General features: G+C 51.2%; 4 protein-coding genes across 5 annotated transcripts; 2 read left to right on the top strand and 2 right to left on the bottom strand.

Annotated features, from left to right (window-relative positions):
- The first annotated feature begins 206 nt into the window (after positions 1-206).
- Positions 207-1,758, top strand: LOC120672680 (pentatricopeptide repeat-containing protein At2g27800, mitochondrial-like). Its single transcript, XM_039953205.1, has one exon. The coding sequence runs from the start codon at positions 250-252 to the stop codon at positions 1,408-1,410; it is 1,161 nt and encodes a 386-aa protein (XP_039809139.1). The 5' UTR covers positions 207-249; the 3' UTR covers positions 1,411-1,758.
- LOC120672679 (dihydroorotase, mitochondrial-like) lies at positions 1,568-4,559 on the bottom strand. The gene is made up of 7 exons (XM_039953204.1): positions 4,174-4,559; positions 3,887-4,068; positions 3,371-3,504; positions 3,020-3,182; positions 2,831-2,947; positions 2,356-2,516; positions 1,568-2,150 (listed from the first exon to the last, which is right to left on the bottom strand). Exons 1-7 carry the CDS (start codon positions 4,422-4,424, stop codon positions 1,947-1,949), a joined length of 1,212 nt encoding a protein of 403 aa, XP_039809138.1. The 5' UTR covers positions 4,425-4,559; the 3' UTR covers positions 1,568-1,946.
- Positions 4,560-8,971: 4,412 nt separating this feature from the next.
- On the top strand, positions 8,972-12,897 carry LOC120673140 (proto-oncogene serine/threonine-protein kinase mos-like). 2 transcript variants are annotated; one of them, XM_039953844.1, is made up of 4 exons: positions 8,972-9,213; positions 9,697-10,985; positions 11,630-12,085; positions 12,313-12,897. In XM_039953844.1, the coding sequence occupies exons 2-4, from the start codon at positions 9,951-9,953 to the stop codon at positions 12,592-12,594; spliced, it is 1,773 nt and encodes a 590-aa protein (XP_039809778.1). In that variant the 5' UTR covers positions 8,972-9,213; positions 9,697-9,950; the 3' UTR covers positions 12,595-12,897. The 2 variants fall into 2 exon arrangements, with proteins under 2 accessions (XP_039809778.1, XP_039809779.1); XM_039953845.1 differs by lacking the exon at positions 8,972-9,213 and adding an exon at positions 9,251-9,601.
- A 2,486-nt stretch (positions 12,898-15,383) lies between these two features.
- On the bottom strand, positions 15,384-17,531 carry LOC120673141. The gene is made up of 3 exons (XM_039953846.1): positions 17,232-17,531; positions 16,709-16,955; positions 15,384-16,056 (listed from the first exon to the last, which is right to left on the bottom strand). The coding sequence occupies exons 1-3, from the start codon at positions 17,409-17,411 to the stop codon at positions 15,632-15,634; spliced, it is 852 nt and encodes a 283-aa protein (XP_039809780.1). The 5' UTR covers positions 17,412-17,531; the 3' UTR covers positions 15,384-15,631.
- Positions 17,532-24,993: the final 7,462 nt, after the last annotated feature.

Here is a 24,993-nt window from a genome sequence, read left to right as displayed (position 1 = left end):
ACTGTAGCATCACTGTAGCCAATCATCGATTAATTACCGTCATTAGATTTGTCTCGAAAAATTACACAAATCCGTAAAAAAATTTTACAAATAAACTTCGTTTAGTACTCCATATATATAAAAATTTTTCTCGGGAATCGTGTGTCGTAGTTGTGCTACTCAAACAAACAGGCCCCTGGCGTCCCCATCCCTAGCCACTCAAATGCGCCTGCGGCCTGCTCAAAAAAAAAAAATGCGCCTGCGGCAGCGATGACCACGCTCCTCCGCCGCATCCTCCGCTTCGCCGCCGCCCCCGCGTCCATCTCCGGCCACGTACCATTCTCCACCCGATCCCGCCGCACGCCGCACCGCTTCCGCCGCAGCCGCCGCGGCCCCAACCCGCCGCCGCCGTCACCCGACGCCATCTCCGCGGCCATCGCATCCCTCCCGTCCCGCCTCACCCCGCCCGTGCTCGCTTCCTCCCTCGCCTCCACCTCCGACGCGCGCCTCCTCCTCCCGCTCCTCACCCACTCCCTCCGCCTCCCCGCCATCCGCCCCGACCCCGCCCTGTTCCTCGTCGCCATCAAGCGCCTCGCCGCCGCCGACCTGTACGCCGACTTCGACCGCGCCTGCGCGCTCTCCTTCTCCCTCCTCCCGTCGCTCCCTTCCCCGGGACCCCTCCTCCGCGATGCGCTCTACTTCTACTGCCAGTTCGGCAGGCTCGGCAAGGCCTTCCACGTCTACACCCTCATGCGCGCCTCCCCCGACCCCGCGGCGCGCCCCTCCGCCGACACGTACCACGCGCTCTTCACCGCGCTGCTGTCGCGCGGCCGCGGCGACACCTTGATCCACTACATGTACATGGACAACGTGTCGGCGCTGTTCAGGCAGATGCTCGAGGAGGGGATCCCGCCGGACACGCGCACGCTCAACGTGCTCGTCAGGGGCTACGCGCAGTCGCTGCACCTCAACGACGCGCTGCGCGTGTTCCACCAGATGCAGCCCCAGTACGGGTGCGAGCCGGACGCGTCCACGTACAGCTACCTCGTGCACGGGCTGAGCGCGCAGGGCCGCACCAGGAACGCGCGGGAGCTGTTCGACGAAATGCGCGAGAAGGGCCTCCTGCCGACGGAGCCAGCGTGCAACGCGTTCGTTAGTGCGCTGGCTATGGCCGGAGAGGCCGAAGACGCGGAGCGGGTGATGTGGGAGATGGCCAGGGCCGGGAGGGTGGTGGATGACATCACAAGGAGGGCATTGGTGGAGGAGTTATGGAGGGCCGGGAAGCGGGAGGATGCTGATAGACTAGCAAGGGAGATGGAGGAGAGGGGCATTGTGAGTACTCGCGAGCTGCGAGCGCTGCTGAGTTACATCCGTGATGACGACGGTGATGAAAATTTGGATGTTGACGACAGAGGGAGGAGCACATGGTGAGAGTTTGCTACTGATCGACGGCGATGCCAGTGTGACGACTGACGGCATGCATCTTCCGCAACTGCGAGTCTGAGCAACCGGACAACAATTGTCCTAAAGTCTATCAGGATTCAGACAGGACAAAGTTGTGACAAAGGAACTGCGAGATGTCAAGTTGTGACAAAGGAACTGAGAGATGTCAATTATTCAGCGATGTAACTGCAAAGCTGGTATTCAATTATTCATTCATCAAGAGTGCCCTGATGTCTAGATCAGTAGACAACCCCTAAAAACAGTACACTGTGACCTGTTTCTGCAATTGTACTGCAAGTCTGCAATCCCAACAGGATACATGATTTAACAAGCAGACATTTCGCTGTTGCATTCCATATGTTATTCTCGCTAATCTTGCCTTCAAGAATTCCACGTAGAGGCAGCTTACGACTGAAGACAGTTTCCTATGCGGATTCAAACAGAAAAGGAGGAAAACAACTGGAATGCCTGAATGCCTCCACTTATCGATTCCCACCAAGTGCATCGTCCAATAATGCACATGTTTATTCTTCAGGCTGATCAGATGGAAGCCAATCAAGGGTGCTGCCAGTAAACATAGGCACAATCTCCCCCGAACTGTGTTTATAGGTTGCGGGAACTTTCCAAGCACTCTTTCTCAAGACAATCTTGGATGTGTTCCTTGGTAGGCCATAAAAATCAGGGCCGTTGAAGCTTGTAAATGCTTCTAACTTATCTAGGGCACCGGCCTGAAATTGTGGAAACATGTCCCCAAAAAAATACAATCAGAAAGAATTTTCAGCATCCACATGGTTTGTTACACTTCGCAACTAGTGTCGTGAAACAGAAAGATAATTTCTTGAAATCTAGTAGTGATCAATGATTATATATTCTCTTTATTCTCTCAAAAGCAAAGATGATTGATAAGCAAAGAGTTCTAGAGATAGAGGTTACCTCTTCAAATACCTTCGCGTAAAGAGACAAGGCAACAGGAGCACTGTATATTCCTGCGCATCCACATGAACATTCTTTGTTCCGTTTATCATGGGGAGCGCTATCAGTACCAAGAAAGTACCGTCTACTCCCACTTGTTACAGCAGATACAATAGCTTGTCCTGGGCAGAAGGTTGAGAAACAGCTAATAAGGGTGCTGTTCAAAATTACATGACAGTTGATTGAAATATTGACAATTCCCGAATCTAACCAGGCAACATAAAAATGTAAGACAAGAACATTGTTACAGATCTAGTTATGTATTGATGATGGAATATTTGCTCACATTTTGAACCAAAATGATTATCGTCATGCATGTTTAAGAACTGGTTTTCATAATTGCTTAGGAAATGATTAGTCATTTTGAACCAAAAAAAATATCATTGTACATTTGTAGAAACTGGTAGTTTCTTATTGAAGGGCGATTGCAACATACTATGAATCTCTCTTTTCAGTATTGGCAAGCAGTAATTGTGTGGCTGCAAGCCACCCTGAAATAAAGCATTCCTATTGAGGAGGAGATGCTGGGGAGTCACTGTTGCAGCAACATGACCTGGGAACATGAAAGTGTTACAATCATAGAAAAGGGCAAGAGTATAATGCCATTCTAGCAGTAGTGCAGCACCTTCACATGATTCTATGAAGTTCACTGCATCCATAGTTGTGATATGTTCCATGACGATTTTCAGCTGTGGAAGCTTTTGTACAAGTGGTGCCAATATTCTATCAATAAAAACCTTCTCACGGTCAAAGGTGTCAACATGTGGATCTGTGACTTCACCATGAACCTGAAGAAAAAATCACAAATAACCATAGCTATTTCAAGGAAGTGCAGCAAAAACCCAAAAAAACAAATTACCAACTAGAAGCAAGAACTGTTCAACAGATTGTCAAGTAAAAGGCTAGTCACGTGGATCAAAACTCCAATCAAAAGGTCAATAGTGGATCAAGGATGCAATGTGCCAAAGCTACTTACAAGCAAAGGCATTTCCTGCCTGACCATCTCCTCGAGGACAGGCAAGCATTTTGCAATATCAGTGACACCATCTTGGGAATTGGTAGTTGCTCCGGCAGGATACAGCTTCACAGCAAAGACTACACCACTCTTTCCTAGAACCACATAGCATGCAACATAAATATCACCATCCAGACAATCCACAAATTTATAAATGCACACAACATTTGTCTTTCAAGGACATTAGTCAAATTTGCTCAGGTTTTCAACAGATGTTATGCGGCAATGAACTCGTTGCACAAATGTAGATCTGCACTGTCTGCCACAGATGGATAGTGAAACCAATGATAGTGCTGACTACTTTTTGGATTTTTTTTACTGGTTAGGAGAAAATGGATGCGAACTCAAAACAACCAGACAAACATGAGTCCATGACACGTGAAGCTCATCTACGTGCCACAAGGTAAAGATACAGCTTTAGATCTGAAGATTAAAAAAAAACTGAAGAACAGGTAACCGCAAGGAGATAATTCATACTTGCGAGTTTGATCTCCTCCGGGCTAGTGTTGTCCGTGAGGTAAAGCGTCATGAGTGGCACGAAGCTACTCCCAGGCGGCAGCGCCCTCATGATCTGCTCCCTGTACTCCACCGCGCGCGCCGTCGTGGTCACCGGCGGCTTCAAGTTGGGCATGATGATAGCCCTCCTAAAATGTCTCGCGCTGCCACAGAGAACACAACCACGCGGCTACCACTCAGAGGCATTACATCGAACACCCGGCAAGCGCCGCCGAGAACCAAGCCGCGGAGGAGACGATCGGACGCACCTGTGTGGCAGCACAGCCTCGAGGACGCCGCCTTCACGAACGTGGAGGTGCCAGTCGTCGGGGCGCGTGATGACCAGCTGCTCCTGCTGCTGCGGCGTGGCTGCCATGGCGGTCGCCCTCAGGTTCGGGCGCGGAGAAGCGCGGAAGCTGACGCGGCAAGGAGGGGACAGCCGGAGGAAGGGGGCCGACGAAGGCTTCGTGTGCGGGTGCGCGCAGACGGTGGTGGTGGTGGTGGTGATGGCGGCCTGCATTGGGTTCGCTCGCTTTATTCTATGAGTTGGCCTCACCGGGGTGGGGAGCGCGGCGTGGTGTGCCTGCGGGGGCTTGCGGGCGCGCGGTGCGGCCGTGCGGGAGGTGGAGTCCGGGTTCCTTGGCACGTTGTCCTGCTGGAGTGCTTGGATCCAACGGGGCACAAAGCGGGCATCGTTCGCGGGCTTTTCCGGCCTATCGGGGCCTAGCAAAAAACTTTGTACTTTCTTTCGGCGAAAACAATTGTTTTCCTGATTAACTAAGACCTCGTCCCCTCGTGAAGCTAATTGCACCACGGGTAATTACTGGTAGTCAAGATCTAAGCCACGTGTACAGGGATCGGTCAAAGCCTCAAAGGTGAGCAAGGCATGATCCATATTGGCGAATCTTTGATTTTTCTATGTACTAGATAGACCAACACGTCGAGTATACATTTTTCTCGATAGACCAACACGTCGAGTATACATTTTTCTCGGATAAAGAGAGCTAATGGCGCGTTTTCAAATATATACCTAACTACATATGAATTTAAGCATGCTTTCTAGAGTTTGGTTTCAAGGATTAGGTTTTTTTTAGAAGTTATAAAGTTGTGATTACGCTCAAGGTATTTTGACTTGTATTTGTCTAATTTCATGTTATCCTAAAAGCTTAAATCTGGCAAGAATGTATCCAAAGAGCTATTCACATGTAATATAATGAAAGTTCATTAACCTTAGCGTGTGCTTTCTAACTGTACAAAATGATGTTTTATTTCTTTCACAAAGTTGATATACAAGTATGCTAATGAGTGGGTTAAACTTTATTCAAGACAAAAAACTTTAGCATATATGTGAGTGCTAATATGTTCTTTTTCATACTCAATTTTAGTTCCTCCAAACAGATCCAATAGCACAAAACTTTACCGCGCGCACTATGTTTGAACAACCCCACAATGGCGCGAACGTGTATCTAATATTATGGGCTTCAAGATATATAGTATGTAAATCATATCGACGTATTTGGTTTTTAAAGGCATTTTCTGGTTGGATGGGCTGAATTGTCAAGCCGTACGTGTAAAGTGCCAAGACTCCGCGGGGGTTGGGGGGGGGGGGGTGACTAGGCAACTCATCACAGAAACAAAAGTCAAAATTCTTCTTATACAGTCAAACAGGAGCTCCCATCTTCCGGGCCGCCGAAATCAGTTGGTTTGGCGCTCCTCGCCCTCGTTATTGCGTCGCGTTCTGGAGCCACTGAGAGCCATGAGGCCACACTCGTTTGCCAATTCTCTTCTTTTTTTTTGAGAAAACCGGGGATATTTCATTAATTTTTCCAGTGATTTACAACCCACTTACAAATACACCCTTGAAGGAAAAAAAAATTACACACAGGTCCTTGCAAAGGCTTTCCCGGTGGTCTCCATCGCCGGCGGCCGGAGCAGTCGCCGAAGCCAACATCCTTCCCGATAAAGACACTTCACAAGTTTTGAACGGCACCATGGACAGCATGCCCACACGAACATGCAATGAAATCGTTGAACGCACATGCCAGGCGAAAAGGGTAGTAGCCATCGCTTCACCGGACACCTGGGAGCCGGGCACGCCGACTCCGCCAGCACACCGGCGAATAGAAGACCCAGAGGGGGAGTAAACCACCAGAGAAAGTGGTAGTAAGAGCCCAACCCGGTTTCCCAAGTTGGTAGCCATACCTCTCAAAGATGTCGCCAGTGCCGACGAAATCCAGAGAGGGAGCGAAGGGGAAGACGCTAAGAACCAGAGCACCCATCAGGCCTCCAGATCCAACGAGATCCCACTTTATTCTCCATAAGACGCCGCGGGAAGAAGAAGCTCTAGTTTCTCCAACACCACCGGAACCACCACAGCCGCCCTCTCCGACGCCGGACCAAAGGAGCAAAAGAACCGGCAGCCAACGAAGCACCGCCGGGAAACCTAACCCTAACCTAAGTAAAATGAAACTATTAGGAAAAGGTATGTACACCGGACATCGATCCCCCATCTCCTTTCCATCTCCGACGCCGGACCGGCCGTCGGAGACGAAAGGGAGCCGAGGATGTCGGTACCCCAGGACTGGGGTACCCCCTCTTGCTGTGTCTAGGCAAGAAGAGCTTTGTAGTTATCCTTAACTACGTTCAGCAGCCGAACCCCTGCGATCCGGAAGCCCTGTTCACCCGACAACGGTTCCGGACCCGTCCTCCGGATTGGGAAAGGTCCGGGAGCACCACGTGTTCCGGAAGAAGCAGGTGCTCAGCCCGAACAGCCGGGGGCTCCGAACCTCCCGTGGAGGTCCGGATCCCCGCGGTATCCCGGACCCCCCTTTTGGGGTCTCGGACCCCCGGTATAATAACCGGACCCCTCACCAAGGGAAGGAATCGGCACTCCGCCTCGGGGAGGTCCGGAGCCGCCACGTGTCTGCAAGCACAGACACGTATATAAAGCCGCCTGGTCTCCATATTAATGTTCACCTACCGCTGTATTCATTACGGTAGGAGGACGTCCGCATTGATGTAGCAGAAGCCGAGGCGATTCTTTGACCAGGGGGTACTATTGATCGCGTGTTACCAAGATGCATAGTGGGGCTGCTGGCGCCGCCCACGCCGCGCCTGACAGTCTGCCATAACAGATGGATACGACAGCTCGGCTTCACCCATTATGACGCCTACATAATAGCCTCAACAGGTCACGCCGCAAGCTACGTTCCCCCCAACGGGCACCTTGCTGACGGGACAAGAGAAGCCCACCCTTCGTCAGAGGGTGAGCAGCGCCATGGAAGCATATCGGGAGAAAGATTCGTAACCACTGTAGCCACTTAAATACTCTGCGCAGTATGCTGCACTGTCACGTTGGGCCCACTTGTCGGGGCCCCAACGTCCTATGTATCCGCACCCCTTGGTCTATAAAAGGGGGCGCCCGCTAGAAGGAAAGGCCAGGCTGGGTGAAAGCCAAGACCCGACAGAGGATAGATTCATGCACAACCAAGATCAAAACATCTTCCAGTGGACGTAGGGTATTACACTCCGGCGGCCCCGAACCACTCTAGATCGTGTGTTCTTGTGTGCTTGTCTCAGAGCTAGATTAGCCCAATCGCCTAGTACCTTTCCGAGCACTCCCTCTCTGGAATAGGCGGGTGCGTTCCGCCACCCGGCTGTGGGTACCCTAGAAATCCCGCGACAGAGGAAATCGATGCCGGGGTGCGAATCGCCCTGCTTTCGCCCTGGTGAGCTATAGAAGGGGAAAGAAGGGTCGAGAGGAAGAAGACCGTTCGCCAATTCTCTTCTGGATAGGCCAGCTCGGCGTATTGCACGATCCGGCCCACCAAAAAGTCCGAAAACCGCGTGAAAGGGAAAACCAGCAAACAAACAGAAATGTCAAGAAAACACCTGCCGTGGATCATCGCGCTTTGGCTCTCCCTCCCTCCCGGAATAGACCATGGACCGTGGGTTCGGCCTACGCCGACGCCCAAGCGACCGAACCTGACCGCCCACATGCACGAGATCCACATGGAGGATTCGATCTCGGATGCCATCACATCCGCGAGGAGAAGCATCCAACCCGTCTCACGCCTCACGCCTCACCTCCCCGATCGCCGGGACGAAAAGAGACCAGCACTCGTTGGGCACGGTTTAATATTAATATAATCCCCAAAAGTCGTCTCTGATCCTGATCCAGTAACCTAGAATAATCGTCGAATTAGGATGTGTTTAGATGACTTTATATTTTGCATTTTTATAAGAAAATCTTTAATATTTGAAGTATTAAATATATATTAATCACAAAACTAATTACTGATCTCGTCTGTAAACTACGAGACGAATCTAATGAGACTAATTAATCCATCATTAGAGAATATTTACTGTAGCATTACTGTAGCAATTTAGTGTCTAATCACATCATAATTAGACTCATTAGATTCGTCTCGCGATTTACAGTCTATTTGTGTAATGCGATTTATTTTTAACTACATTTAGTAAACCATTCAAGTGATTTAAAAAATTGCATTTTACATTTTATGATCCAAACAAGCCTTAATTGTCTTTTTTTTATATACCGAGGGGAAGGAAAGATCCGCCGTCTCGTCCCATCCTGTCACGTCAGGCCACAGCGCACGCACGCCTAGGGCCGTGTTTGGTTAAGGTTGAAAAAAATTTAGCGAATTTTTTTTTTGCACTTATGACCACTAATTTAGAGTATAAAATAAAGTCTAACTTCAAAACCATCTCCACAACCCTCGTGCAAATCGCGAGACGAATCTAACAAGGCCTTTGAACGCGTGATTAGAGGATGGGTACGGTAGCGTCACTGTAGTAAATTATCAATTAATTACCGTCATTAGATTCGTCTCTAAAAGTTACATCCGTCTCTGAAATTTTTTATAAATAAACTATATTACTCCATGTAGAAATTCGTGTTTTTGTGAAATTTGAATCGACCCTAAACCAAACGTGGCCGAAGGCGACGAGGATCGCTGCTCATGCTCGTGCGCCCCCCGGACCCGCCCTCCAACCCCGAAGCTGCTCGATTCGGGCCAGCGATAAAACCGTTCGGCTGGCTCCGTCGCAACATTCCTCCCCGCCTCCTCCCATTCCCTTCCCCGCGGCGCGAATCCCACTCCCGGGTTCCGGCGCGTTCTCCAGCCGCCGCCGCCGATCCGTCCCGTTCCTCCGCCGCTTTCGTCGTGGACGCGGCCTCGCCTGCCCCGCGCGCTCCCTCCGCCCCCACGTTGCCGCGCGCTGCCCCCCACGTTCCTGCCTGCCCGCCTGCTCGGCGCGTGGGGTTCGGCTGCTTCTTCTCCGATCGGGTAAGCGGCGGGGACGGCTCTCTCTCTGACTCTCTCGCGCTCGGTCTCGGGCTCTTGATTGGGAAGGGAGAAGTCTCGTTTCGATTTGGCTTGGGCTCCGGTTGCGCAGCGCCGGGGTGGCGGCGTCGCGTGGCGTGGGATTTCAATTCCGGTTCGGCGTCATGCTTTCCGCGGATTCACGTATCCCGCCCGTCCTGCCTTGCCGCCCCGCTCGCCCTTTCCTTGCCCTTCTTCTGTTCCTTCTTATTATGGTGGTTCCTGCACGCCTCTGTTTTCTCGTTTCGCGTAGCCGGCACGGTTCGTCGCCCTTTTCGATCCGACGATCCTTCCTCTCTTCCTAGCTCGCGGCTTTTGACCAGCGGAAGCATTCCATCTATTTTCCTAGCTAGTTAGTTTCCGGTGAACTTCGTATAAGAATTCTTCTACGTATGTTTGCCGTCGTAGCGTATTGATTTCGGGTGCTTGATTTTGAATTGATTACAGGAGGCGGAGCCGGTCCGTGGAATCGGACCGGATCGCTCGCGGCATCCGAGCGATCGAGGTTCGAGAAGGGAGCAGCAGCAAATGTGGCGCCTGTTCAATGACATGTGGGATGTGCTAGGATCCGGATTTCTCTCGTCCAGGTTTCTCTGATCCAGCCGTCTCGGCGCCTCAGCCCTGTCCCTGCGCGCGCGCGCGCGCGTCGGGAAGGAACTCGGGATCGTCTGGTTGGTGGCATCGGGATTTGAGGGGAGGAGATGGACGACGAGGATTACTCGTGGGTGCGGCGCACGCGGTTCTCCCACTCCGTCGTCCGCTCCAACTCCGGCAGGGAGCAGTTCGGCGCCTTCGTCGAGCAGTTTAACCGCGGCACCGCGCTCAAGCAGAAGGGCCCCGACTCGGGGTTCAAGCTCCATGGCCTCAACATGGAGCCAGGGACGAGGCCCGCCACCTCCTCCCGTCCGAGGACGAGCCTGCTGAGCACCCGCCCCGAGCCCACAAAGGACTCGTCTTCGGACGCCGAGCCGACGCAGCACGACAAGGCAGCCAGTGATCGCCCGCCGAAGCAAGCATCGGCGACGCAGCACGATGCCAAGGCCGCAATTGGGAAGAACGGAAACACCAACCTGAGCGTGGCCGTCCCTTGCAGGCCCGCAGTTCAGAGCGCGGATGATGAGCGCCCTGGAGGGCCCGAGTTCTCCTTTCACCCCGACGAGCAGAACCTGAGGCTGCAGAGAACTTGCTCAAGCCCTGCTCCGTTTCCGAGGAAGAAAACGCCGGGTGGTGACTCCCTGACGCGCAGCTCGTCGCTTAGCCTGCTTGGCGAGGTGACGATCCTGAAGCAGAGAGCGACGTCGCCCCTCCCATCTCGTCACGTTCCTGAGGTGTTTCTGGAGGCCAAATCAGCCAGCAAGAGGTTCTCCACTCCACCACCGCCCAGAAAATCCGCGTCTTCGCTAGACCTGAATGGGAATCCACCGGTGCCGGTGAGGGCACCGGGCAAGCTGAAGCATAGGAAGGAGGGCCGTGCCAACGGAAGGGCGAAGGTTGCTGCATTGGAGGTGCTCGAGAAATGGTCCGTCGATCGCTCCCAGCTGCTCATTGGGCACAGGTTCTCGTCCGGGGCTCACAGTCGGTTGTTTCACGGAATCTACAAGGAGCAGCCTGTTGCCGTCAAGTTCATCAGACAGCCTGATGACGAGGAAGATGCAGAGCTGGCTGCTCAGCTTGAGAAGCAGTTCAACACGGAAGTTACCACTCTGTCACGACTCAATCATCCTAATGTCATTAAGGTAACTCACAACTTTCCAGTTTTTCAACATTTCTTTTATGGTTATAATATGATGCTGGCGTAATTCTGCTTTGGCTCTGAATAAGCCTACAATGTCGTGGAAGTAGTCGGACAATTCTATTGTGTGCTTTATGTTTTCTATAGTTATTTTACTCTGACAATTTAGATGCCCTCATGATTATATTGCCAGCAATAAAGACGTTTCAATTTTTTTTTATGTGTATGGCGTTTCCTTTTTGTTGACAACTAGTGCAGCATATGCAGAACTGCATAGGCAGAGTAACCCTTAAACTTGCAATTAACCTTCATATTAAATGTTTTATTACTTGCATTTAATTGGCATAATAACCCTCTTCCAGTTGACCTGGAAGCTTTGGAATCCCCGAAGGACTCGCAATAGTAATTCAGTAGTAGTGTACAATTTGCTAGCTGCACTTTTAAGGTTGCCTTCCATGTGATCCTACTATTACATTCATAATATATGGGCACATGGTCGTCCTGCTATCCAAATGGGTAGTGGAGATTGTTTGACTTGCAAGCACACTAAAATTCAGAAAATGAAAGCCCATCCTTTATCATGATAGTTACTTGTGATCTTTCTTCTGTGAGTGTCCTTCTCAATCAATCCAAATTTTGTTTATGTAGCTGGTTGGAGCATGCAGCAGTCCACCTGTATTCTGCGTCATCACTGAATTCCTTTCTGGAGGTTCTTTGAGAGCGTTTTTGCACAAGCAGGATCACAAAGCTCTTCCACTAGACAAGATTATCTCAATTAGCTTGGATATTGCACGCGGCATGGCATACATTCACTCGCAGGGAGTTGTCCATCGTGATGTGAAACCAGAGAACATCATATTCAACGAAGAATTTTGTGCAAAGATTGTTGATTTTGGAATTGCTTGTGAACAAGAGTATTGTGACCCTCTGGCAAATGACACCGGGACATTCAGATGGATGGCTCCAGAGATGATGAAGCGTAAATCATATGGTCGAAAAGTTGATGTCTACAGCTTTGGCCTTATCTTATGGGAAATGTTTTCTGGCAGAATACCTTATGAAGAGCTGAATCCTTTTCAAGCAGCTTTTGCTGTTTTTGACAAGGTAGTAACCTGATCCCCATTTCCTTCCTTGCATGGTAATATAGTATTCATTGTCTTGAGATTATGGCTTGTTATAAATTAAGAGATTGAATTGAACAAGAAATAATATGTGAATACATTTTGAATAACTGCAGTGTATAGTGAAGTTTCAGAAATACATACACTCTTTCAGTAGTGTTGCTTTTTTTAAAATAAAAAAAATGCTGACCATAATTTTCTAATTTTCAGAATGTGAGGCCGGCCATTCCTACTAACTGCCCAGCACCAATACGACTTCTAATTGAGCAGTGTTGGACCTCTCATCCGGAGAAGAGGCCTGACTTCTCCCAAATAGTTCAAATACTGGAGAAGTTTAAGACGGTCCTTGAAAGAGATGGTACACTAGACAATATGCCAAGCTCGATCTGCCAGGAGACTCATGATCACAAGAACTGGCTTGCTAATTGGGCCCAAAAGCTCAAGCATAGCCAACCTGATTTCTCTGGGCCGCCTCCACCAAAACTGTTGTAACTATATTCAGCAGCCTTTTCCCTTTCGAACTTGCTAATCCGATAGGCCACAGAATGTACTTGCAGTTGTTTTTATGTCGGGTAGATACAAGAAAAATCGTTTGTTTGCCTTCACGGTTTTATAGCACGATTAGCACTCGCCTTTTACTTCAGCATGGCAGTGTTCTTCATCATGAATACACAAAATGTACATACGCAGTTAACTGAAATTGGCCCTTCGAGGGGCTTAAAATGTTAGGCATCCATCAAGAGCTCATTCTGATTTCTGGGAACACGCATATGTACTTATTACATCCTTTTCTCACCTTGCAACATTTCATTTCTGGTTTGGATTTATCAATATGTGCTTGAGCGATTCATACCATGCTGCTGTCTGGAAATGGAGCATGGCTGATAGGTGTTTGTAGGTGGGTGTTATTGCCTTTTACTGAAGTGTGCAAAACCAAACTATGCGTGCTTTTTTGGACATACAGCCATACAGGTAGGTGCTGTAGCCTACTATATCAGTTCCCTTGTGCCATCTTACAAAATTTGGAGTCTTATTCCTGTCATCTAATTCGCTTATGGGCGTCATTTTGTCGCCAGATATAGAGATGATTCGCATGCTCACTAGTTGAAGCGAATGTTTATTCAGCGCTTCAGATCTTCGGAGCTTCAGTTGGCTATATTTATCAGTGCAAGTGAAGCTCAGTTTCATTCCCTTGCAACAAGAATAATTCCTCAGTAGGGGCTGCGTAATTCCCAAAATTTTTTGGTTTGGATACTTTAGCGCTTTTGTTGTTATTTGACAATAATATCCAATCATGGACTAACTAGGTTTAAAAGATTCATCTCGTAATTTATAGTTGAATTGTATAATTAGTTATTTTTTCAACTACATTTAGTGTTTCATGCATGTGTCCGAATATTGATGTTTTTTTGAACAAATTCGGGGAGAGAGATCCCCACCTACTATTTCATTGATCGAAAGAGCTCCGAGACGGAGCCGTTACAATGACCCTTACAAAGATTATCTCGGCAAGCCGAGGAAGAACGTGAGGTCAGCTAGGCCGAAAAGAGAGAAAAAACAAAAGAGGTTACATGGACACATCACAAATTCTAATACAAGTCAAGAGTACACCAAATGTATTCTACCAATCGTCCATGGGACCAGCGTCAAACAACTTGCTTGCTAGGTTCACCGCAGCCAAAGTGCCACCACAACACCCATCGCAGCTACACCGCTCTGTGGTCACCCTCCAACGATTTGGGAGGGTTTACCGACCGAATGGGAGCTAAGGGTAAGCGAGACATCTTGACCAAAGTGTCACCGGAAACGACGACCTCCCTTCAAGCTGACGATACTACCAAATGAGGCACATCCAAGTGCCGCATACCACCATCCAACGCTCTTCGAGGGGAGGAAGACCCAAAGGAGGGAAGGCCGACAGAGATGACAACCGGCATTTGATTTTGATATCCCGTCAACAAGGAGAGCACCGACGAAGTAGAGGCGCCAGCAACTGGTACTTGTGGAGCAACAGCAGAATCCAAAGGAACACCACAGGCTTGTAAAATGGTTGCAGACACGAAGGGGGGAGTGGTGGTATTCCGGGGGAGCCACTGCCGAGATACTTACTTGTCAGGTTCACCATGGCCAAAGTGCCATCACCACACCCGTCGCGGCTACGCCGTCCTGTGGCCACCCTCCAACGAACTGGGAGGGCTTGCCAACAGAATGGGGGCTAAGGGTGAGGAGGAGGAGCCTGACCAAGACGTCATAGGAAACGACGACCTCCCTTCGAGCTGATGGTAATACCAGTAGGGGCACATCCGAATGCCGCATACCGCCATCCGACGCCCTTCGGAGGGAGGAAGCCCCAACGGAGGGAGGGCCGGTAATGGCGACGCCCGGCATTTGATACGGTATCTCCAACAACAAGGAGAGCGTCGACGAAGTAGAGGCACCAACAGCGAACACTTGTGGAAGACGGCGGTGGAGAGCGTCGACAAAGTAGAGGCACCAACGCCTGAGAGCGGTGCGGAGCAGCGCTGCCGCCTCAGTGGAGCACATAACGGCGCTTGTTGGAGGTGTAGGGCGGCGGCGGGGCACCAAACCACCTGTGATGCGATGCAGGCCGGCCATATGCCGCAACGCGTGCAGCAGTGGCAGAGAAGGGCCTGCACCCCTGGCACTACTAGATCCGGGCGTCGAAGCCCCGGATCCGGCCGCAGGCGAGCCGGAACACCCGGGGGACCGCCGCGCATGGTTCCTCAAGGTGATGGAGGAGGGAGCAGTACCAGCGGCGACCCGGGCGCAGGTCCGGCCGTGGAGAGGGGATCCCGACCACGGGGAGCCGGATCCGTCCATGGCAGGCCTCACCGCTGGATCCGGCGGCTGCCGACCAAGGACGGGGGAGGGGGCGATGTGGGGTGGGGAGACGGCTGAAGACGGGCAGCGTTCCCCGGGCGCACGGTTCGGTCGGCGGGAGTCTCGCCTTGGGGGGCGCCGGATCCGGCCACAGGAGCGCTGGATCCGGTGGGGTGGCAGCGCAGGGGGCCTCCGGAGGTGCGGACCCGGTCAGGAAACGGCGGCGCGTCGATCGTGTCCTTCTCAGGCTTGGGGGCGAGGGATGCGACCCCGCCGTCGCCCTCACAGCACGCTGCCGGGTTGTGCCGTCCTGGGGGCTCCGGCGACGGCGGGGGGGGGGGGGGGGGCGAGGATCTGCGGGGGGCGGCGTTGGGTGGGGGTGGTCGGGGGTGCCGCCCGAGCCGCCCAAGGGAGGCGACGCGGGGGTCCGAATATTGATGTGATGGATACTGTAGGAAAATTTTTTGTAACTAAACGAGGCCTTACATATTTGGAAAAATCAGAACTTGCGTTTTCTCTACAGTGACGGTATCAATGATACTGTGTCACAAGCTTGTGCTAAATCGGCTCGATTGGCTACCAATTCAACATCGGTTTTCTGAAAAAAAAATCTGAAGTTCTTGATCCCGGCAAAAACCCAAATTCCGGGGTAATAATCCTCGTTGTACGCACGTCACGCTGTCATTCATCACACGACCTCCACCGCCGTCCGGCCGAAGTCGAAGGTCAGCATGGACGCCCTGAACTTGGCCGGCTTCTTGGGCGAGCCGACCGTTACCGGGGGAACCACCGGCGCCGCCGCCGCCGCCGCCGCCGCCGTGCGCTCGGGCGTGCCGAGCCACTTGGCCTGCATGTACTTGTGCTTCCTCCAGGGCCCCATGTGCATGTTGTTCTCCTTCATGCACTGCTTGGCCGCGGCGCACATGGCCTTGACCACGGAGCGCAGCCGGTCGGCCCGGCCGACGAACACCTCGGGCAGCGCGGCCACCAGCGCCCGGTACTCCGCGCCGGCGCGCGCCACCTCGAACTCGGCGCGGAAGCTGAGCTCCACCACCACGCGCACCGCCTTGCCGCTCCTCGTCTGCACCACCACGTCCACGTACCTGTGCTCGCCTGCAAGCGGATCGGCAGACACGTCAGCATGCTAACGGACGGGCCGGACCGGGCCGAGGCAATCTTGTGGCGCGAAACGAGCGGCTCGGCGGCGTCGAATATCTGGCTGGGAGTTTTGGGGTGTTCTGTGCAAACGTGTTGGAATCTCTTTGGCCCGAAAGGGTTTGACGTGGACGCGGCAAGTGGGAGCCATGGCCGCTGAACTGTGAGCGAAAGAGACGCGTTCCTGACGTCTGCCTGGCCGTTCGATAGTAGCCTAGCCTAGCTAGTAGGAGAGTATCGCTTGGGAAGCATGAGTAGTAGGTCCATGTGAACCATGTGAGTTTACAGAGTAGCCCGTGTTGGATATCTGTCTACTGCAGGTAGGCACTACTGGCAGAACGCTTCTACGGTTCATCTCCCCAACAAAATAAAAATCCGTCGCGTGACGTGACCAGGAGCTCAACAACAAATCAGTAGTCGAGCCACTTGCAGCATGTACGTGAACAAGGTCTGGTGACATAGATAGAATCTTCTCCCTTCACTAAAAACGCCCTTAATTTGTAAACTCCCCTCTCCTGGTTTTGGTGATCGTCGTGGGTTTCATCGAAAAAAATCAGGGACGACTGACGAGGCACGTTAGAAAAAAAAAAAATCGGTAGCGGCGGGTTACCTGAAGGGATGTCCGGCGAGCGCGTCCACTTGGACGTGCAGAGCGCGCTGTTGTACCCGGCGTCGCGCAGCCGCTCGGCGACGCGCCGGAGCATGCAGCGCCGGCAGTCCCCGGCGGCCGCGGGCCGCCCCGTGCAGGAGCAGGAGCAGGAGCAGGCCGCGCCCGCCGCGGCGCGCATGCTCTTGACGGCCGCCTCCGTGTCCGCGCGGATCCTGCTCTCGGCCGCGCTGCTCTTGGCCAGGGCCTCCTGTATCACCCACATCCACGCACATTCGCATCGCTCAGCACCAGAAGATACTACCAGGCTAGGCCGATGCAGAAACAACAAGGCACAGAAAGATCAATCCAGATGCCATGAGGTCATTGTGCGGTCGTGGCGGCGGTGCTGCCAACGAGCTGCAATTCATCTTCAATTCGCCTTGCTCGAACCAGAATGAGAAAAAAGAACATCTCTGCTCGATCTTGACGATCGGCATGCGAGACAGATTGCCAAATCAAATGGAGGGAGGAGGAGAGGACTCACATGCAGCTGGGTGCGTTGGGCCTGCCAGAAGGCCTTGCTCTCGGCGGTGTCGCCGGCGCCGGAGCCCTCCTCTTCGTCGTCGTCCTTCTCCGGCCGTCGCTCCCTCTCGAAGTCCTCGAAGAAGCCCATCACCATGTTCGACAAGCTCATCTCGCCGTCCATCGCCTCCTCCATCACCATGGCGTGTTGTTTTGTGTTGTGGTTTGGTTTCTTCTGTTCCGTGGCTGCCCAACTGACACAGGCTCTCTCCTTTGCTTTTTGTGCGCAACGGTGCTCTCCGGCTTGGCCGACCCGGGGAGGGAGGAGCTCGTCAAATATAGCTGGGAGCGTCGGGGACGTGGCGAACGGGCAGTGGTTGGCTGCTGCTGGGCAGAGAAGAGTGGGCCCACAGGGTGTGGATGAGGCGATTGGGGCCGGGCAAGTGGGGCCTGGCTGTTGGCTGGGCCACGGGAACAGCACGGATCCACGTCAGGCACCTAGCCGGATTCTATCCGCTCGACATGGAACCGTACCGTTTGTAAAGCTCGACAATGGTGCCGCGGGATCTGGGAAAAAAAAATCGAGCCAGAGTAGCGCTGCTCTACTCTTTTTCTGCAGCAGACCGTGCTGTAGTGAAGCTTGAGACTTGCTGCATGAGCCATTTTATATCAAGATGTCACGAGTATTTTTCTTTGCAAATGTTCACGACTCTAGGGTCATCATCGAAGGAAAAAGAACTCATAATATAAAAAAGATAGTGCTACAAGCTAAAATTTGCATAACTAAGGTTTGGGGGTCTAACTTGGACGTCTCCCGCATGTGTAGCGAAATCCAAGCACGTTTGGTTTCTCCCGCGCTACTCGCGCTACAAAAGAATCTTGAATGCATGGAGTGCTAAATAAAATTTATTTGTAAAATCTTTTTACGGATGAGTGTAACTTTTCGTGACGAATCTAATGATAGTAATTAATCGATAATTGGCTACAGTAATACTACAGTAACCAACCTCTAATCTTGCGGTCAAAGACCTCATTAAATTCGTCTCGCGAAGTAGCGCAGGGGTTGTGAAGTTAATTTTGTAAACTGACTTTATTTAGTACCACTAATTATTGATCAAAATTTGTGCTATGTGTGCTACTGCACAAACCAAACAGGGGTGGTCCACTCCTCCTCCTTACTCTGGTGATCTGGTCGTATTTATAAGCATATTCGTAAAGCACATTCTAATACTCGTGATAGTTTTGCTTGCTTGGTTTCTCCCTCATCAAGCTCTTCTGTCACTCCCCAATTACTGATTCACCGCGTGAATGACACTAAGCGATTCCTCTCATTCCCCTTTTTCCAAAAAGTTAATCAAAAGACCCTTTTAAGAAAATAGTGTTCTCTATCAATCAGAAAAATACCACAAGGGATAGATCTAAATGTCCAATTTTTATCACTCTTTTATGTTTGCAACTCCCCCTATTATTTCATGTTGTGGTGATTCCTTGAAGAAATACCCTTGCCCTTGTCACATACCGAAAGGTGGAGGTGAGCTCTAAACCCCAAGATAGAGCCGAAAATGCTCATCAATGAGGAAAGCTATGTTTATAGTGACATGTGCATGGAGAGAATGGAGTAGCGACAAGGACGAAAAAGGCAAGACAGTATAAATGGCGACATAGCTATGCGTGGGTGTTGACGGATTGCCCGACAGTGAAGAGAACTTGCGGTGAGTTGCTATAGCCCCCAGTATTTGATGGGTGTTGGGCGCGGTTGGCCTTCGCCTGCTGGGCAAGAGGAAGGGCGCACAACGTGTGCTGCAGAATCCCCGCGGCAGGCGATCTCGCAACTACTTCTCTCGGCCTCGTTCCCTGCGCCCAGGGACTCCAATAATTCCACGGCGGGTCCCCGCCTCCGAGCTGTCCTCACTGACCCGGTTGGGCCGACGCGCTGCGTGCGGATCACCCGCGGGGTGATGCCCTGTGACGCCGCCGCCGCCGCCGCGGGAGGGCCGGAAGTTTCCGCCGCGGCGCGGTCAGCGCACCTCCCTCGGCTGGCGCTCACTCGCGCGGCGCGGATATGCCCTGCGCCCTGCGCCCTGCGGCCCGCACCCGCATATCCGCGGCCGCAGGAGCGCCCGCTACGGAGATCCCATCGCGGCAGCGCTGACACCGACGCATTGTGCTTTGGCTTAACTCCAGCAAGATCTCTATTTGGATGACTAAACTCACATTCTAGTTCTTTTATTCAAATTTTCACTCCAACAAAGTCTCTATTTGGGTGACTAAAATGAAGGGGTGACTAAATTTCCTCTCCCACCCCTCAATTTGGTCATTGTCTACTTAGGCTATCAAAATTAGGGCTCACTATTTTTTTTCCTTTTATCTATTTAGAAGTTTTAGTAGGATCAAGACCGAGTACATGATGTGCGATTTCAGCGCGACTAGGCATGAGGGGGGAATAGTCTAGATGGGCAAGTGGTGGTCCAGAAGGATACTTTTCGGTATTTAGGATCGGTGCTACAAAAGGATGGCGACGTTGATGAAGATGTTAGGCATAGAATTTCAGCTGGCTGGTTGAAATGGCGGCAAGCTTCTGGCATCCGTTATGACAAGAGGGTGCCACAAAAGCTAAAAGACAAATTCTATAGGACAGCAATTCGTCCGGCGATGTTATACGGTGCTAAATGTTGGCCTACAAAAAGACGACATGTCCAGCAACTGAGTGTAGCAGAGATGCGGATGTTGCGGTGGTTTTGCGGGCACACAAGGAGGGATAGAGTCCGGAACGAAGTTATTCGGGATAGGGTCGGGGTGGCACCAATTGAGGAGAAACTTACCCAGCATCGGCTGAGATGGTTTGGACATGTCCAACGAAGGCCTCCTGAGGCGCCGGTACGTAATGGGGTTCTTGAGCGGGTCAATAATGTAAAGAGGGGTAGAGGTAGACCTAAACTGAGGTGGGATGAGTCGGTTAAGAGAGACCTTAAGGATTAGAATATCTCTAAATAGATAGCTTTGGATAGGAGTGCTTGGAGACTAGCTATCAATATGCCTGAACCTTGAACTTATTTCTTTCGGGTTTCATCTCTAGCCTACCCCAACTTGCTTGGGGAAAAATGCTATGTTGTTGTTGTAGTCTATTTAGAAGTTTATTTAGTCAGTGCTGCTGGAGTAGAGACTATATTTAAAGTGACTAAACTTGAAAAATAGGTGACTAAAATGAGTTTTAGTCATTCAAATTTAGTTATTCTATTGGAGTTGCTCTTACTGCTCGTTTGCTCTCCTAGTCCTAGCATAGGGGCACACCGCACACGCATCTGAACAGCAGAGGTGCCATGCCAACGTGCGCGTGCGATCCGAGCCTTCTGATGAACACAGAACACATAAAGTTTGCATCGCCCCATCATTCTGGTATGGGCGCTACTCCATCACACAATTTATTTTGAGATCATGGATGCATTAAAAGTTCAGAAAGAAGATTTGAACGGGTACGCTTGACCTGCTAGCAGGTCTGCATTATTGGGTAGCCGGGATATGTATGCATGCATAGTAACCGGTGCTAATTCTGCAACTGTGCAGGTCGATTTCGCTCGCTGCCTGATCGATGTGGACAGCAATAATTCATCTCCTCATCCGCCAGGCCACCCGAATTGCCGCATCACTTATCGCAATCGCTCTCGTGAGAAACGCAACCGTACGCCCAGCGATAAGCTTAGCAATCAGGAGTAGTACACCACAGCAAACATCATCGCGGCCCAGAATTTAGACGGGAAAGCGCCGCGCGCGTGTCATGTTAATATCAGCTATCAAGAGAGTCATCATCAGCCATCACTAACCCTTCATTGGTGGCACACATTTGTGGCTACCTCCTACCGGCTAACCGCCTGACGATCGATCGAGATGGACCCTTTCTGGCAGACACATCTTAATTTCTCAAGCCTGAAGAATCTGACGACAGGCACATGCCGAACATCAACTGCTGATGCCGTGCGATGCACAGTTCCACGAAGGAGATTCTTGGACCGATCTGTGCCTCCAGAGAACGGAGATGAGGCCCGTGGTTTCTCTCTTCCGTGCGGCGTGCTATGGGCGAGCGCCGAGCGAGGATGCACGGTTTCGACCGCATAATGATCTATCCCATAGTATAGTGCTCCACTTGTGGAGAACCGGACCACTCGAATTAGAAACTAGACAATGATTGGCTGATTGCCAATGGCATTGCCAGTACATGCTGTGCCAGGTACAGTCAGACTAAGGCTGAAGCTCACGGTGAGGAGCAACAAAACAAAAGCGCCCTAGCTCCGTGACAAAGATGAGTTAAATAATGCTCCGACAAATCATTCTTTGCCCCGCCGCAAAGAATGAGCTGCGACGCAAGCGAGTTTCGTGTCCGAAACCGCGACGGCCAATGGGAATCGGAGTAGTAGGGCCGGCAGGGCAGTGTGGCTACTTCGGATAACAATGCTGACACAGACGAGGAGGCCGCCGGAGCACGGGCACCTTCCCTGTTCCTTCAGATGAGCTCGTCCGGTGCGTCGACCCGCCGCCACCAAACGCGCTCTGCGGCGGATGAAACCGGTAGAGTAGAGCGACAGGCACCGTGCTTAAACAATTCGGGCTGAGTCGGACGATGGGAATTGGATTGATGCGATGAGGCCTGTCGGCTAACGGCCCAGCCCAGCTCTGTACTACTCGGGGGAGGGAGGATCTTGTATGTTGATCCCGGTTTGCTTTTGGGCGTGTCCCTTTCTTCCCTGGCAGCCAAACTTCAGGGATTGATGGAAGCAGGGAAAAGTTCACTCCTGATTAACTTGGCATTAATACTTTTAAGTTGATTAGGTTGGGAGAAAGTTACATATTTGTATTGGAGATGCACTTTTAACTTTTGCGTGAGGAGACTTTTGAATCAGTCATCCGAAAAATAAGTACTAAAAACCTCTTGGCATCGGCCTTGATGCTCCTGTCTCTTCGTAACGCTGATGCAAGGCGAAATGGAGTCAGTATGTTACAAACCTGGTGGTCCCAGATACCAGGTTGAGTTTAGCCATTTCTTGCTATCGCACGTTAGATTGCCTCTAAAAGCTATACAGCTATTAAAAAAAAAGCTTGCGGGACCACCGCAGTGTCATCTAATAAGGTAACTAAGAGCAAGTAATATGGTGGGCTATAAGCAGACTGAATGTTGAGGTGTAGGAGAAAGAAAAGGAAAGAGAGAGAAGTGGCCTGTTAGCTTACAGACACAAGAATTAAAAAATTTTGTGAGATAGACAAGTGAGTCATGTATTAATGATTGACAGCTAAACTACTATACAAGTGGGCTGAGAGATAAGCTGTAAAAATTCTTGCAGCCAGAAGCAGACTAAATTGTTAACCCTGCTCTAAGCTAGCTATTGCCTGAGATCCGAAAGCACATGGGCCTTCTTGGAAGCAAGATGCCGGCAGGAGGCGTTGCCCACCCAGGACCAAACGCCCCACCAGGAACCAGAATGGACGCTTCTGGGCTGGATTTGCATTGATGATCACGGAAAGAGTTAAGACGACATAAAAGTGATCTAATTGTAAGCACGTATCAATGCTTGATATTTTTTATTTTAAAACATTCTAGTATTGAAAATACAATATGTTCAAAGGAGAAATGGGAAAATGTTCACTCAAAAAATAATAAAATACTCCAAAAGATGGCCACAAACCCCTATAAAATGTGTTTATGGTGTTTATTGTGTGCTCGTAGTGCGTATGGGCATCTAAGTACGTATTGTGTTTCAAAAAAAAATTAAACTTTCACGAGAAATTGAGGACACGATGTAATGCTGCATGGAGATATGTTAATCGTTGCCAGCGAGGCAGCGGTGTCACCCACCATCTTGAAAATCCAGTGTGCACTACACGTGCAAAATAAAGCAGAATAGATTTGAGAAAACTGATGCGAATTATGACATGGCTCCTCGGGGTTAGGCTCAGAAACCTACTCCCTCTATTCACTTTTGATAGCTATATTTCAAAAACTTAAATGTTCAAAAATGATAGCTATATTTACTATTAGCATGGGTATTGGCAATAAATAGCACTAGTTACAAGGAGTTCCTAGTTAAAATATTGGAGGACCAACAAAAAAGTCTGTGACATTTATTAGATTGATAAGCACACTTGTGGTGCCCTTGGTCATTGTGTCATATGGAAATATATCTATCAAAATTGAATGGAGGGAGTAGCATTTTAGTATTTCTAGACCAAGTGCCATTTTTTTAGTTTATTGTGTCATCAGCAAAGATTCGGCATCAATCGGTGCAGCGACTCCGAGTTAAACCCACGCACTCTTCTGATCGTCTCTCTACGTTGTGGCCTTGCCTAACCCGGCCGCGATGCTTCTTGTCCGGTTGGCCGTCCTCACCAACTGCCGCCACCAATCGTGGCGGCCGCCGTGCGCTCGCCGCCGGAGCCACGCGTCCACGGTCGACGGCTCGGCAGGCGCGCGCCCTCGTGCCCAGGGGCGGAGACAGGGGGGCGGGCAGGGGCCTGCCCTCCTATAATCCCCAAATTTACATTGCAAATTTAAATTTTAATTAAATTTTTAAATAAATTTATATGATTGGCCCCCCTAACAATGAAAAAAACGTCATCCTGGCTCCGCCCCTGCTCGTGCCGTGCCGCTTCCTCCACGGATCAACCGCAACCTGCCTATCCCCGCGCACGGACGGATCGCGTCGACGCGGCAGGCGTCCCGCCATGGCCGTTGCGCCCCATGTGCGCGCCGCGCGTGAGGGGCGGCGCCGGGAACGCCTCGGCTCGAGCGGCACGGCGCGGCACATTTCCTTCCGTTTTTTTTCCCACCTTCCGTCCTTCGCCTAATCGCCTAGCGGAAAGAAGAAAAGCGGGCCGCTTGACGGCCCATTTTGCTCGGCGGCCGGCTCTTCTTCTCTCCACGGAGAAAACGCGCGGAAGCGGAACCCACGCGCTCGAAAAATTCAGTGCTGTCGCTGACGCAGTGGCCGGTGGTGGGGGCAGTCGACCATCAATTCCGGCCGACCGACGGGGCTGTCGGCGGAGGGACAGGCGCTAGTCGCGGACACGTTCCGCGCGCGGCTCCTGTGATTCCGGGGAGCGCCGAGCCCGGGTCCGGCCGAGACATCAGATCCAGGTGGCGGAAGCTACCTTTCCCAAGCGCCATGACCCGTACCCTTTCCTGTTGCTTTGACGGTGGCTGCCTTTTCTTCTGATTGGAAACCGGGGGTTGGGACCTGGCCGTCTCGCGTCCAATCTCCGATTAACCCTAAGCCTGCAGCGATGACCTGACCGCTCTGATCGCGAGAAGTACTTGCACTCGTGCAGTTGAGTCGATCTCAAGGAACGAACCCACGAACAGGAGGCAGATCGGGCTTCGATTCCCGGTCGCTTCGGAAAGCTAGGCGAGCACAGGCTGCAAGCTCAAGCAAGCCTCACTTGCTCTTCTCTTTTCACCGAGAGAATGTGTACTGTGTACTGTGTACTGTATGGGGATAAAAGTCAGCAAGCAGACCCCGAGGTTAAACCGTAATGTAAAACCTGGCCCATGTGACTAGGGGTGGTAATGGGTCATGGCCCTAGTGTTCTTTTCACAGTCCAACAAGACTTTTAAATTTTTTAGCTCAAAATTGCATAACATTAGAGCCCGGCCCTTTTAAGACCTGGTCCTTAAATTTTCTAGTTCAAAATATTGGGCCCTTTACCACCCCTACATGTGACCCCACATTGGATCGGTAATAAGCCCCGGGTAACAAGACCGGGGTAAAACATGCAACTTTAAGTTTCTTTATACATCA

Source organism: Panicum virgatum, chromosome 5N (assembly GCF_016808335.1).
Source record: "Panicum virgatum strain AP13 chromosome 5N, P.virgatum_v5, whole genome shotgun sequence".
Classification (NCBI taxonomy): Eukaryota; Viridiplantae; Streptophyta; class Magnoliopsida; order Poales; family Poaceae; genus Panicum; species Panicum virgatum.
Note: the sequence above shows the minus strand (reverse complement) of the source record. Positions and strands in the feature narration are given on the sequence as shown.

Coding starts and splice junctions, on each gene's coding strand:
- LOC120672680 (XM_039953205.1), top strand. CDS start 250: ATGACCACGCTCCTCCGCCGCATCCTCCGCTTCGCCGCCGCCCCCGCG.
- LOC120672679 (XM_039953204.1), bottom strand. CDS start 4,424: ATGCAGGCCGCCATCACCACCACCACCACCACCGTCTGCGCGCACCCG. Junction 3,505..3,886: donor GGAGGAGATCAAACTCGCAA/GTATGAATTATC, acceptor ATGTGGTTCTAG/GAAAGAGTGGTGTAGTCTTT. Junction 3,183..3,370: donor GGCAGGAAATGCCTTTGCTT/GTAAGTAGCTTT, acceptor TTTTTTCTTCAG/GTTCATGGTGAAGTCACAGA.
- LOC120673140 (XM_039953844.1), top strand. CDS start 9,951: ATGGACGACGAGGATTACTCGTGGGTGCGGCGCACGCGGTTCTCCCAC. Junction 10,986..11,629: donor ATCATCCTAATGTCATTAAG/GTAACTCACAAC, acceptor TTGTTTATGTAG/CTGGTTGGAGCATGCAGCAG. Junction 12,086..12,312: donor CTTTTGCTGTTTTTGACAAG/GTAGTAACCTGA, acceptor TCTAATTTTCAG/AATGTGAGGCCGGCCATTCC.
- LOC120673141 (XM_039953846.1), bottom strand. CDS start 17,411: ATGGTGATGGAGGAGGCGATGGACGGCGAGATGAGCTTGTCGAACATG. Junction 16,956..17,231: donor CCCAACGCACCCAGCTGCAT/GTGAGTCCTCTC, acceptor TGGGTGATACAG/GAGGCCCTGGCCAAGAGCAG. Junction 16,057..16,708: donor CTCGCCGGACATCCCTTCAG/GTAACCCGCCGC, acceptor ATCCGCTTGCAG/GCGAGCACAGGTACGTGGAC.